Source organism: Oncorhynchus mykiss, chromosome 7 (assembly GCF_057628025.1).
Source record: "Oncorhynchus mykiss isolate SJ-2025 chromosome 7, ASM5762802v1, whole genome shotgun sequence".
In the NCBI taxonomy this organism is placed as follows: domain Eukaryota; kingdom Metazoa; phylum Chordata; class Actinopteri; order Salmoniformes; family Salmonidae; genus Oncorhynchus; species Oncorhynchus mykiss.
The window spans coordinates 84740806-84756518 of NC_143028.1; the positions used below are offsets into that span (position 1 = coordinate 84740806).

Consider the following 15713-nt stretch of genomic DNA (forward strand, 5'->3'; position numbering starts at 1 on the left):
AGGTGAACGAAAAATTAAAAAAGAAATGGTTTCACTATGATTACCAGAAACAGTGAGGGTTAAAGGTAGCGTCTCACGCTGAATCCTGGGGAGAGGACTACCATCCAGGGCGAACAAGGCCGTGGGCTCCTTTAACTGTCTGAGAGGAATGTCATGTTCCCGAGCCCAGGTCTCGTCCATAAAACAGCCCTCCGCCCCAGAGTCTATTAAGGCACTGCAGGAAGCTGACGAACCGGTCCAGCGTAGATGGACCGACAAGGTAGTGCAGGATCTTGAAGGAGAGACAGGAGTAGTAGCGCTCACCAGTAGCCCTCCGCTTACTGACGAGCTCTGGCCTTTTACTTGACATGAAGTGACAAAATGACCAGCGGAACCGCAATAGAGACAGAGGCGGTTGGTGATTCTCCGTTCCCTCTCCTTAGTCGAGATGCGGATACCTCCCAGCTGCATGGGCTCAGCACCCGAGCCGGCAGAGGAAGATGGTAGTGATGCGGAGAGGGGGGCAACGGAGAACGCGAGCTCCTTTCCACGAGCTCGGTGACGAAGATCAACCCGTCGCTCAATGCGAATAGCGAGTTCAATCAAGGAATCCACGCTGGAAGGAACCTCCCGGGAGAGAATCTCATCCTTTACCTCTGCGCGGAGACCCTCCAAAAAACGAGCGAGCAAAGCCGGCTCGTTCCAGCCACTGGAGGCAGCAAGAGTGCGAAACTCAATAGAGTAGTCTGTTATGGATCGATTACCTTGACATAGGGAAGACAGGGCCCTGGAAGCCTCCTCCCCAAAAACAGATCGATCAAAAACCCGTATCATCTCCTCCTTAAAGTCCTGATACTGGTTAGTACACTCAGCCCTTGCCTCCCAGATTGCCGTGCCCCACTCACGAGCCCGTCCAATAAGGAGAGATATGACGTAGGCGACACGAGCAGTGCTCCTGGAGTAAGTGTTGGGCTGGAGAGAAAACACAATATCACACTGGGTGAGGAACGAGCGGCAGTCAGTGGGCTCCCCAGAGTAACACGGCGGGTTATTGATTCTGGGCTCCGGAGATTCGAAAGCCCTGGAAGTGGCCGGTGGATCGAGGCGGAGATGGTGAACCTGTTCTGTGAGGTTGGAGACTTGGGTGGCCAGGGTCTCAACGGCATGTCGAGCAGCAGACACTTCCTGCTCGTGTCTGCCTAGCATCGCTCCCTGGATCCCGACGGCTGAGTGGAGAGGATCCGAAGTCGCTGGGTCCATTCTTGGTCGGATTCTTCTGTTACGGTGCGTGAATGAGGACCCAAAAGCGAATTAACTTAAACAGAGCTTCTTTAATTACCAAACATAGGTAGGCTCAGACGGACCGGCAGATTCCGACAGGACAAGACAAGGTTACAGCAAACATGACGACAGTCTGGTTCAGGCATGAAACACAACAAACAAGAATCCGACAAAGACAGGAGCAGAAACAGAGAGAGATATAGGGACCTAATCAGAGGGAAAAAGGGAACAGGTGGGAAAAGGGGTGACGAGGTGGTTAGGAGGAGACAAGGCACAGCTGGGGGAAAGAGGGGGAGAAAAGGTAACCTAACAACAACCAGCAGAGGGAGACAGGGTGAAGGGAAAGGACAGAGACAAGACACAACATGACAGTACATGACACTACCAGTCTATGAATCTGAGAGTGGTTCCATACAGTCTACCAGTCTATGAATCTGAGAGTGGTCACATACAGTCTATGAATCTGAGAGTGGTTACATACAGTCTATGAATCTGAGAGTGGTTACATACAGTCTATGAATCTGAGAGTGGTTACATACAGTCTACCAGTCTATGAATCTGAGAGTGGTTCCATACAGTCTACCAGTCTATGAATCTGAGAGTGGTTACATACAGTCTATGAATCTGAGAGTGGTTACATACAGTCTACCAGTCTATGAATCTGAGAGTGGTCACATACAGTCTATGAATCTGAGAGTGGTTACATACAGTCTATGAATCTGAGAGTGGTTACATACAGTCTACCAGTCTATGAATCTGAGACTGGTTACATACAGTCTACCAGTCTATGAATCTGAGAGTGGTTACATAGAGTCTATGAATCTGAGAGTGGTTACATACAGTCTACCAGTCTATGAATCTGAGAGTGGTCACATACAGTCTATGAATCTGAGAGTGGTTACATACAGTCTACCAGTCTATGAATCTGAGAGTGGTTCCATACAGTCTACCAGTCTATGAATCTGAGAGTGGTTCCATACAGTCTACCAGTCTATGAATCTGAGAGTGGTCACATACAGTCTATGAATCTGAGAGTGGTTACATACAGTCTATGAATCTGAGAGTGGTTACATACAGTCTATGAATCTGAGAGTGGTTACATACAGTCTACCAGTCTATGAATCTGAGAGTGGTTCCATACAGTCTACCAGTCTATGAATCTGAGAGTGGTTACATACAGTCTATGAATCTGAGAGTGGTTACATACAGTCTACCAGTCTATGAATCTGAGAGTGGTCACATACAGTCTATGAATCTGAGAGTGGTTACATACAGTCTATGAATCTGAGAGTGGTTACATACAGTCTACCAGTCTATGAATCTGAGACTGGTTACATACAGTCTACCAGTCTATGAATCTGAGAGTGGTTACATACAGTCTATGAATCTGAGAGTGGTTACATACAGTCTACCAGTCTATGAATCTGAGAGTGGTCACATACAGTCTATGAATCTGAGAGTGGTTACATACAGTCTACCAGTCTATGAATCTGAGAGTGGTTCCATACAGTCTACCAGTCTATGAATCTGAGAGTGGTTCCATACAGTCTACCAGTCTATGAATCTGAGAGTGGTTACATACAGTCTATGAATCTGAGAGTGGTTACATACAGTCTAAGAATCTGAGAGTGGTTACATACAGTCTACCAGTCTATGAATCTGAGAGTGGTTACATACAGTCTATGAATCTGAGAGTGGTTACATACAGTCTACCAGTCTATGAATCTGAGAGTGGTTCCATACAGTCTACCAGTCTATGAATCTGAGAGTGGTTCCATACAGTCTACCAGTCTATGAATCTGAGAGTGGTCACATACAGTCTATGAATCTGAGAGTGGTTACATACAGTCTATGAATCTGAGAGTGGTTACATACAGTCTACCAGTCTATGAATCTGAGACTGGTTACATACAGTCTACCAGTCTATGAATCTGAGAGTGGTTACATACAGTCTATTAATCTGAAAGTGGTTACATACAGTCTACCAGTCTATGAATCTGAGAGGGGTTACATACAGTCTACCAGTCTATGAATCTGAGAGTGGTTACATACAGTCTATTAATCTGAGAGTGGTTACATACAGTCTACCAGTCTATGAATCTGAGAGGGGTTACATACAGTCTACCAGTCTATGAATCTGAGAGTGGTTACATACCGTCTACCAGTCTATGAATCTGAGAGTGGTTACATACAGTCTATTAATCTGAGAGTGGTTACATACAGTCTACCAGTCTATGAATCTGAGACTGGTTACATACAGTCTACCAGTCTATGAATCTGAGAGTGGTTACATACAGTCTATTAATCTGAGAGTGGTTACATACAGTCTACCAGTCTAAGAATCTGAGAGGGGTTACATACAGTCTACCAGTCTATGAATCTGAGAAGTGGATACATACAGTCTACCAGTCTATGAATCTGAGAAGTGGATACATACAGTATCTCCAGCCCCATCATCCATCAGCTTGTTATTGTGATTAAGTTATTATTTAGTTTTGTGGGGGACTACAGGTACAAAAAAAATCAATCAATCAAAGAATTGCATACAAAGATAACCCCAACCCATTTCCCCTTATTCCCCATCCACCCATTTCCCCTTATTCCCCATCCACCCATTTTACCCTTATTCCCCATCCACCCATTTCCCCTTATTCCCCATCCACCCATTTCCCCTTATTCCCCATCCACCCCCCAGCATCCTTCTACCCACCCGGGAACCCTGCCACGCACCTCGCCTAGCCCACCCCTCAGCTTTGAAGTGAAACTGATCGCCTCTTTAAGAATCTATTTTATCTGTGTTCTAGAAATGGTTGAAATAATTCAAGTATGATGTCCATAATATAGGACACCAGACATGATTAAAGTCTGTCACTGCTCAGCTATCTGATGTCCATAATATAGGACACCATACATGATTAAAGTCTGTCACTGCTCAGCTATCTGATGTCCATAATATAGGACACCAGACATGATTAAAGTCTGTCACTGCTCAGCTATCTGATGTCCATAATATAGGACACCATACATGATTAAAGTCTGTCACTGCTCAGCTATCTGATGTCCATAATATAGGACACCATACATGATTAAAGTCTGTCACTGCTCAGCTATCTGATGTCCATAATATAGGACACCATACATGATTAAAGTTTGTCACTGCTCAGCTATCTGATGTCCATAATATAGGACACCAGACATGATGAGTGTAAACAACTTACTCATTGGACTGATGCCATATGATGGTCATGGACAAACTGAACTAAAGTGAGAGGGGGATACACGTGCTATAACATTCAAAAAAGGAAGAACATTTCTGAGCACTTGGCAAATACATTGGGAACGGAGTGTTGTCAATTTGGCAGGTGTATCCTACTAATATCGATTTAATCACTGTAAGAGGTGAAACTGAAATGATTGTTACATACCCACGTTCAGCTCTTTTCCAAATACGGTCCTCTCTCCCAGGGCAGAACAGTTCCACCGTCCGTTTTTGAACTGAAACTGGCACTCATTGATGCCCATCTGAGCTCCTTCTCCGATCACTATGATGGCGTCGGGTCGGCTCTGACAGATCGTCCGCTGTCGTGGAGCTAAACCCGGGATCTTGTTACAGATGATACCCGCGCCTAATGCCACCACGGACGAAAAAACCCTGTGAATTGTATTAGTTACATTAAATGATGGCAAATAATGAATAATGCGTTGGATACTTGTCATCAACATGGTTTCAAAATATTTGGACATAGTGTTGAATGATAATCATGCAAGTATATTGACATTTGACACGGACTATAAATCATAAATACATTACAATACAAAACCATTCAACATACTGTAGCGACCCGCACAATATTTTCAATCCGAGATATTCTTGGTCATGTTTATTTCTCTGTTTGATGTTAAAACTATTTAAACTATAATATAAATCCCACTGTGCCGGACAGTAGGCTAATACATGTCTATTAGGGCTAATAGCTCATTTACTCAGGTATCACAATTATTGGAACAATGAATTAAACAAACTAGTCTATCTAATATTATTTCGTTAACAATAAATGATGAAGGTATTATTTCCTGCCCACATGTCTCATATGATCTGTGTTCATAGCTATCCACTGACAACATTCCCCAGCTCTCATCCCTAATTCCACGCTATCAGGTCTCAACATGCACAATGTGCTACTCACCCTATTTTCAAATACACTATTCCCAAGCAGAGAAACATGTGGAAAATCCAGCAGCGCGTTTTCATGCTCATGATCACCAGCCAGTTGGTTTGATATGACCGCTACAATCAGACCGTGTTCTCTTCTGTCTGCACCCAGCCCGGACCGGCAGGCAGGCAGACACGCGGGAATTCCAGGTAAACTTATTGGCGACAGAAAGAAAAGACTCCGGGGGACAAATGAAAGTTCCTCTGCAAACGAGTCGGAAATATCCTGGGGTATATGTGGAATTGTTTCGGTCGCATTGGTCAGCCTGTCTCCGGTACCTTAAGAGAAAGAGATATCTAACAGATCCTAGTGCTCGCCTGCAGGGCCGATGGTATCTATGTCTGATATCTATCAGGGCGTGCTGCTAACACACGCACCAGCAGCAGCTCGCTGACTCCAGCACTGAGACACACTGCCTCCGAAACAAAGTCACCGATACTCGCTAGAATCCCCTGGAACAGTGACTGACCGCATTTGTATAAAAGAAGATGGACATGTGCTTCCTAATGATTACATTTTGGATACAAAATATCGATTTGAAGAATTAATATAATAAATGGCATTCAAAGTTTATAATGATCATGTTCCTGTTGCAAAGTTTGCATGACAGAGTGAATGAATGTAGCGTGGGGTATTACTTTAAAGCCATGTAGACAGTCTGCTAACTACACTACATGACCAACAGTATGTAGACAGTCTGCTATCTAAGGTATGTAGACAGTCTGCTATCTACACTACATTACCAAACAGTATGTAGACAGCCTGCTATCTACACTACATGACCAACAGTATGTAGACAGTCTGCTATCTAAAGGTATGTAGACAGTCTGCTATCTACACTACATGACCAACAGTATGTAGACAGTCTGCTATCTAAGGTATGTAGACAGTCTGCTATCTACACTACATGATCAACGGTATGTAGACAGTCTGCTATCTACACTACATGACCAAACAGTATGTAGACAGTCTGCTATCTACACTACATGACCAACGGTATGTAGACAGTCTGCTATCTACACTACATAACCAACAGTATGTAGACAGTCTGCTATCTACACTACATGACCAACGGTATGTAGACAGTCTGCTATCTACACTACATGATCAACGGTATGTAGACAGTCTGCTATCTACACTACATGACCAAACAGTATGTAGACAGTCTGCTATCTACACTACATGACCAACGGTATGTAGACAGTCTGCTATCTACACTACATGATCAACGGTATGTAGACAGTCTGCTATCTACACTACATGACCAAACAGTATGTAGACAGTCTGCTATCTACACTACATGACCAACGGTATGTAGACAGTCTGCTATCTACACTACATAACCAACGGTATGTAGACAGTCTGCTATCTACACTACATGACCAACAGTATGTAGACAGTCTGCTATCTAAGGTATGTAGACAGTCTGCTATCTACACTACATTACCAAACAGTATGTAGACAGCCTGCTATCTACACTACATGACCAACAGTATGTAGACAGTCTGCTATCTAAAGGTATGTAGACAGTCTGCTATCTACACTACATGACCAACAGTATGTAGACAGTCTGCTATCTAAGGTATGTAGACAGTCTGCTATCTACACTACATGATCAACGGTATGTAGACAGTCTGCTATCTACACTACATGACCAAACAGTATGTAGACAGTCTGCTATCTACACTATATGACCAACGGTATGTAGACAGTGTGCTATCTACACTACATGACCAACAGTATGTAGACAGTCTGCTATCTACACTACATGACCAACAGTATGTAGACAGTCTGCTTTCTAAGGTATGTAGACAGTCTGCTATCTACACTACATGATCAACGGTATGTAGACAGTCTGCTATCTACACTACATGACCAACATTATGTAGACAGTCTGCTATCTACACTACATGACCAACATTATGTAGACAGTCTGCTATCTACACTACATGACCAACGGTATGTAGACAGTCTGCTATCTACACTACATGACCAACGGTATGTAGACAGTCTGCTATCTACACTACATGACCAACGGTATTTAGACAGTCTGCTATCTACACTACATGACCAACAGTATGTAGAGAGTCTGCTATGTACACTATATGACCAACAGTATGTAGACAGTCTGCTATCTAAGGTATGTAGACAGTCTGCTATCTACACTACATGATCAACGGTATGTAGACAGTCTGCTATCTAAGGTATGTAGACAGTCTGCTATCTAAACTATATGACCAACAGTATGTAGACAGTCTGCTATCTAAGGTATGTAGACAGTCTGCTATCTACCCTACATGATCAACGGTATGTAGACAGTCTGCTATCTACACTACATGACCAACAGTATGTAGACAGTCTGCTATCTAAGGTATGTAGACAGTATGCTATCTACACTACATGATCAACGGTATGTAGACAGTCTGCTATCTAAGGTATGTAGACAGTCTGCTATCTACACTATATGACCAACAGTATGTAGACAGTCTGCTATCTAAGGTATGTAGACAGTCTGCTATCTACACTACATGATCAACGGTATGTAGACAGTCTGCTATCTACACTACATGACCAACATTATGTAGACAGTCTGCTATCTACACTACATGACCAACAGTATGTAGACAGTCTGCTATCTAAGGTATGTAGACAGTCTGCTAGCTACACTACATGATCAACGGTATGTAGACAGTCTGCTATCTACACTACATAACCAACGGTATGTAGACAGTCTGCTATCTACACTACATGACCAACAGTATTTAGACAGTCTGCTATCTACGCTACATGACCAACGGTATGTAGACAGTCTGCTATCTACACTACATGACCAACGGTATGTAGACAGTCTGCTATCTACACTACATGACCAACGGTATTTAGACAGTCTGCTATCTACACTACATGACCAACAGTATGTAGAGAGTCTGCTATCTAAAGGTATGTAGACAGTCTGCTATCTACACTACATAACCAACAGTATGTAGACAGCCTGCTATCTACACTACATGACCAATGGTATGTAGACAGTCTGCTATCTACACTACATGACCAACGGTATTTAGACAGTCTGCTATCTACACTACATGACCAACAGTATGTAGAGTCTGCTATCTAAAGGAATGTAGACAGTCTGCTATCTACACTACATGACCAACGGTATGTAGAGAGTCTGCTATCTACACTACATAACATAACCAACAGTATGTAGACAGTCTGTTATCTACACTACATGACCAACAGTATGTAGACAGTCTGCTATCTACACTACATAACATAACCAACAGTATGTAGACAGCCTGCTATCTACACTACATGACCAACAGTATGTAGACAGTCTGCTATCTACACTACATTACCAACAGTATGTAGACAGTCTGCTATCTACACTACATTACCAACAGTATGTAGACAGTCTGCTATCTACACTACATTACCAATAGTATGTAGACAGTCTGCTATCTACACTACATGACCAACAGTATGTAGACAGTCTGCTATCTACACTACATGACCAAACAGTATGTAGACAGTCTGCTATCTACACTACATTACCAACAGTATGTAGACAGTCTGCTATCTACACTACATGACCAACAGTATGTAGACAGTCTGCTATCTACACTACATTACCAACAGTATGTAGACAGTCTGCTATCTACACTACATGACCAACAGTATGTAGACAGTCTGCTATCTACACTACATGACCAACGGTATGTAGACAGTCTGCTATCTAAGGTATGTAGACAGTCTGTTATCTACACTACATGACCAACGGTATGTAGAGAGTCTGCTATCTAAGGTATGTAGACAGTCTGCTATCTACACTACATGACCAACAGTATGTAGACAGTCTGCTATCTACACTACATGACCAACAGTATGTAGACAGTCTGCTATCTACACTACATGACCAACAGTATGTAGACAGACTGCTATCTACACTACATGACCAACGGTATGTAGACAGTCTGCTATCTACACTACATGGCCAACGGTATGTAGACAGTCTGCTATCTACACTACATGGCCAACGGTATGTAGACAGTCTGCTATCTACACTACCAACGGTATGTAGACAGTCTGCTATCTACACTACATGACCAACGGTATGTAGACAGTCTGCTATCTACACTACATGGCCAACGGTATGTAGACAGTCTGCTATCTACACTACCAACGGTATGTAGACAGTCTGCTATCTACACTACATGACCAACAGTATGTAGACAGTCTGCTATCTAAGGTATGTAGACAGTCTGCTATCTACACTACATGACCAACAGTATGTAGACAGTCTGCTATCTACACTACATGACCAACAGTATGTAGACAGTCTGCTATCTACACTACATGACCAACGGTATGTAGACAGTCTGCTATCTACACTACATGACCAACAGTATGTAGACAGTCTGCTATCTAAGGTATGTAGACAGTCTGCTATCTACACTACATGACCAATGTTATGTAGACTGTCTGCTATCTACACTACATGACCAACAGTATGTAGACAGTCTGCTATATAAGGTATGTAGACTGTCTGCTATCTACACTACATGACCAACAGTATGTAGACAGTCTGCTATGTACACTACATGACCAAACAGTATGTAGACAGTCTGCTATCTACACTACCAACGGTATGTAGACAGTCTGCTATCTACACTACATGACCAACGGTATGTAGACAGTCTGCTATCTACACTACATGACCAACGGTATGTAGACAGTCTGCTATATAAGGTATGTAGACAGTCTGCTATCTACACTACATGACCAACGGTATGTAGACAGTCTGCTATCTAAACTACATGACCAAACAGTATGTAGACAACTGTTCATAGAACATCTCTTTTCAAAATCATGACATTAATATGGAGGTTGAGGGGTTGAGGTCAGGGCTCAGTGCAGGCCAGTCAAGTTCTTCAACACTGATGTCGACAAACCATTTCTGTATAGACCCCACTTTGAGCAAAGGGGCATTGTCATGCTGAAACAGGAGAGGGCCATCCCCAAATGGTTACCACAAAGCTGGAAGCACAGATAAGTCTAGATTATTTTTTTCGGACGACACTACAGTGGTAGGCTTGATTACCAACAACAACGAGACGGCCTACAGGGAGGAGGCGAGGGCCCTCGGAGTGTGGTGTCAGGAAAATAACCTCACACTCAACGTCAACAAAACTAAGGAGATGATTGTGGACTTCAGGAAACAGCAGAGGGAGCACCCCCCTATCCACATCGATGGGACAGTAGTGGAGAGGGTAGTAAGTTTTAAGTTCCTCGGCGTACACATCGCGGACAAACTGAATTGGTCCAACCACACAGATAGCATTGTGAAGAAGGCTCAGCAGCGCCTCTTCAACCTCAGGAGGCGGAAGAAATTCGGCTTGTCACCAAAAGCACTCACAAACTTCTACAGATGCACAATCGACAGCATCCTGTCGGGCTGTATCACGGCAACTGCTCCACCCACAACCGTAAGGCTCTCCAGAGGGTAGTGAGGTCTGCACAACGCATCACCGGGGGAAAACTACCTGCCCTCCAGGACACCTACACCACCCGATGTCACAGGAAGGCCATAAAGATCATCAAGGACAACAACCACCACTTTAAACTTTGCCACTTTGTTTACATACCCTACATTACTCATCTCATATGTATATACTGTACTCGATACCATCTACTGCATCTTGCCTATGCCGCTCTGTACCATCACTCATTCATAGATCTTTATGTACATATTCTTTATCCCTTTACACCTGTGTGTATAAGGTAGTAGTTTTGAAATTGTTAGGTTAGATTACTCGTTGGTTAATACTGCATTGTTGGAACTAGAAGCACAAGCATTTCGCTACACTCGCATTAACATCTGCTAACCATGTGTATGTGACAAATACATTTGATTTGATTTGAGTTTTGATTTGATTTGATTGTCATTGTGTGCTGTAGCGTTAAGCTTTCCCTTCATTGGTTTCTCAAGCCTTGGTTTCTCAAATGATTGCCTCGCCTGGTTAACCAACTACTTCTCTGATAGAGTTCAGTGTGTCAAATCGGAGGGTGTGTTGTCCGGACCTCTGGCAGTCTCTATGGGGGTGCCACAGGGTTCAATTCTTGGACCGACTCTCTTCTCTGTATACATCAATGAGGTCGCTCTTGCTGCTGGTGAGTCTCTGATCCACCTCTACGCAGACGACACCATTCTGTATACTTCCGGCCCTTCTTTGGACACTGTGTTAACAACCCTCCAGGCAAGCTTCAATGCCATACAACTCTCCTTCCGTAGCCTCCAATTGCTCTTAAATACAAGTAAAACTAAATGCATGCTCTTCAACCGATCGCTACCTGCACCTACCCGCCTGTCCAACATCACTACTCTGGACGGCTCTGACTTAGAATACGTGGACAACTACAAATACTTAGGTGTCTGGTTAGACTGTAAACTCTCCTTCCTGACCCATATCAAACATCTCCAATCCAAAGTTAAATCTAGAATTGGCTTCCTATTTCGCAACAAAGCATCCTTCACTCATGCTGCCAAACATACCCTTGTAAAACTGACCATCCTACCAATCCTCGACTTTGGCGATGTCATTTACAAAATAGCCTCCAATACCCTACTCAACAAATTGGATGCAGTCTATCACAGTGCAATCCGTTTTGTCACCAAAGCCCCATATACTACCCACCATTGCGACCTGTACGCTCTCGTTGGCTGGCCCTCGCTTCATACTCGTCGCCAAACCCACTACTCCAGTACTAGCCTCCCTACACTGGCTTCCTGTTAAGGCAAGGGATGATTAAGCTTTTACTGCTAAACTACAAAGCATTACATGGGCTTGCTCCTACCTATCTTTCTGATGTGGTCCTGCCGTACATACCTACACGTATGTTACGGTCACATTTCTAAGCAAACAGCTGGAGGCAGGGCTTTCTCCTAAAGAGCTCCATTTTTATGGAATGGTCTGCCTACCCATGTGAGAAACTCGGTCTCAACCTTTAAAAGACTCATCTCTTCAGTGGGTCATATGATTGAGTGTAGTCTGGCCCAGGAGTGGGAAGGTGAATGGAAAGGCTCTGGAGCAACGAACCGCCCTTGCTGTCTCTGCCTGGCCGGTTCCCCTCTCTCCACTGAGATTATCTGCCTCTAACCCTATTACAGAGGCTGAGTCACTGGCTTACTGGTGCTCTTTCATGCCGTCCCTAGGAGGGGTGCGTCACTTGAGTGGGTTAAGTCACTGATGTGATCTTCCTGTCTGGGTTGGCGTCCCCCCTTGGGATGTGTCGTGGCGGAGATCTTTGTGGGCTATACTCGGCCTTGTCTCGGAATGTTAAGTTGGTGGAAGATATCCCTCTAGTGGTGTGGTGGCTGAGCTTTGGCAAAGTGGGTGGGGTTATATCCTTCCTGTTTGGCCCTGTCCGGGGGTATCATCGGATGGGGCCACAGTGTCTCCTGACCCCTCCTGTCTCAGCCTCCTTATGCTGCAGTAGTTTATGTGTCGGGGGGCTAGGGTCAGTTTGTTATATCTAGAGTACTATATCTTAGCCCTCGGACCATGACTCTGGACTACCTGGCCGGATGACTCCTTGCTGTCCCCAGTCCACCTGGCCGTGCTGCTGCTCCAGTTTCAACTGTTCTGCCTGTGGCTATGGAACCCTGACCTGTTCACCAGACGTGCTACTTGTCCCAGACCTGCTGTTTTCAGCTCTCTAGAGACAGCAGGAGCGGTAGAGATACTCTTATTAATGATTGGCTATGAAAAGCCAACTGACATTTACTCCTGAGTTGCTGACTTGCTGCACCCTTGACAACTACTGTGATTATTATTATTTGACCATGCTGGTCATTTAACATCTTGCCCATTGAACATCTTGCCCATGTTCTGTTATAATCTCCACCCGGCACAGCCAGAAGAGGACTGGCCACCCCTCATAGCCTGGTTCCTCTAGGTTTCTTCCTCGGTTTTGGCCTTTCTAGGGAGTTTTTCCTAGCCACCGTGCTTCTATACCTGCATTGCTTGCTGTTTGGGGTTTTAGGCTGGGTTTCTGTAAAGCACTTTGAGATATCAGTTTATGTAAAAGGGCTATATAAATAAATTTGATTTGGAGATGGACCAGTGGATCGTGATTGACTAGGAATTTGATTTGATATTTTTCAAAGTAGCCACCCTTTGCCTCGATTACAGCTTTGCACACTCTTGGCATTCTCTCAACCAGCTTCATGTGGTAGTCACCTGGAATGCATTTCAATTAACAGGTGTGCCTTGTTAAAAGTTCATTGGTGGAATTTCTTTCCTTCTTAATGAGTTTGAGCCGATCAGTTGTGTTGTGACAAGGTAGGGGTGGTATACAGAAGATAGCCCTATTTGGTAAAAGACCAAGTCCATATTATGGCAAGAACAGGTCAAATAAGCAAAGAGAAACGACAGTCCATCATTACTTTAAGATACGAAGGTCAGTCAATCCGGAAAATGTCAAGAACGTTGAAAGTTTCTTCAAGTGCAGTCGCAAAAACCATCAAGCGCTATGCTGAAACTGTCTCTCATGAGGACCGCCACAGGAACTGAAGACCCAGAGTTACCTCTGCTGCAGAGGATAAGTTCATTAGAGTTACCAGCCTCAGAAATTGCAGCCCAAATAGCAGGTAGCCTAGTGGTTAAAGCGTTGGACTAGTAACCGAAAGGTTGCAAGATCAAATCCTCGAGCTGACAAGGTAAAAATCTGTCATTCTGCCCCTGAACAAGGCAGTTGTTCCTAGGCTGTCATTGAAAATAAGAATTTGTTCTTAACTGACTTGCCTAGTTGAAATAAATAATAGACACATCTCAACATCAACTGTTCAGAGGAGACTGTGTGAATCAGGTCTTCATGGTTAAATTGCTGCAAAGAAAACACTACTAAAGGACACCAATAAGAAGAAACTTGCTTGGGCCAAGAAACAAGCAATGGACATTAGACCTGTGGAAATCTGTCCTTTGGTCTGATGAGTCCAAATTTGTGACTTTTGGTTCTAACCGCTGTGTCTTTGTGAGACGCAGAGTAGGGAAACGGGTGATGTGTATTTCCCACCGTGAAGCATGGAGAAGGAGGTGTGATGGTGTGGGCGTGCTATTTATTTAGAATTCAAGGTACACCTAACCAGCATGGCTACCACAGCATTCTGCAGCGATGCGCCATTCCATCTGGTTTGCGCTTAGTGGGACTATCATTTGTATTCAACAGGACATTGACCCCCCAAAAATCGAAGAAAATCTTTGAGAAATATATCTCATCAAAAACACGGACAACAAAAATATACACCTTCAATATGGGGAAACACTAATGAAATACGAACACACCCTAAGAACAAAAAAGGAACAGCACATTAAAAATCAACTGGATGTAATTGAGGAATCCATAGAATCAAACCACTCCTGGGAGAATTGGAATAAATTAAACAAACCTCATCATGAGGAATTGGCTATCCTAAATGGGGATATGTGGATAAATCACTTTGCAATCCTGTAACAAAGAGCCCAGAACATAAAGATATAAATGACAAATCCTTGAATCAGCGAAAGACTATCAGAATCCTGTGGATACCCCAATTACAGAAGAAGAATTATTGGAAAATCTCTCCAACCCCGAAAGGCCTGTGGTGCTGATGGTATTTGAAATTAAATGATCAAATGTACAGACCACAATTTCAAATTGGCTATACTCAAACTCTTCAACATTATCCTCCCTGCAGGCATTTTCCCCGATATTTGGAACCAAGGATTGATCACAGCAATCTATAAAAATGGAGACAAATTTGACCCAACTACAGAGGAATTTGCGTTAATAGCAACTTTGGGAAAATCAGAATCATAATTGGCAGACTACATAATTCCCTTGATGAACACAAGGAGACAGATTAGATTCTTAACAAACTACTGTACAACAGACCACATTTCCACGCTCCACACTAATTGACAAACAAGTAAACCAAAACAAAGGCACAATCTACCCGTGTTTTGTATTCTTCAAGAAAGAATGATTAAATTAAGTCACAAAGTTATTTTCTAAACTAATAGAAAGTGGTATTGGAGGGAAAACATATGATGTTATTAAATCAATCAACTAAAAACAAATGTGCGGTTGAAATTGGCAACAAGCAAACAGACTTCTTTTCTCAGTCTCTCAGGAACGTGGAGTGAAACAGGGCTGTCCAATAAGTCCAACACTATTTAACATCTACATTAATGAATTAAC

General features: G+C 43.4%; 1 protein-coding gene across 1 annotated transcript in view; it reads right to left on the reverse strand.

The window, feature by feature from the left end:
• wnt7aa (wingless-type MMTV integration site family, member 7Aa) overlaps positions 1 to 5662 on the reverse strand; it is a 94560-nt gene extending 88898 nt beyond the window's left edge. The window contains exons 1-2 of the mRNA XM_021610831.3: positions 5448 to 5662; positions 4686 to 4912 (exon numbers count right to left, since the gene is read on the reverse strand). Coding sequence (XP_021466506.2) covers positions 4686 to 4912; positions 5448 to 5518 — 298 coding nt within the window. The 5' untranslated portion in view covers positions 5519 to 5662. The remainder of the gene's footprint in view (positions 1 to 4685; positions 4913 to 5447) is intronic.
• Between the last annotated feature and the right edge of the window lie 10051 nt (positions 5663 to 15713).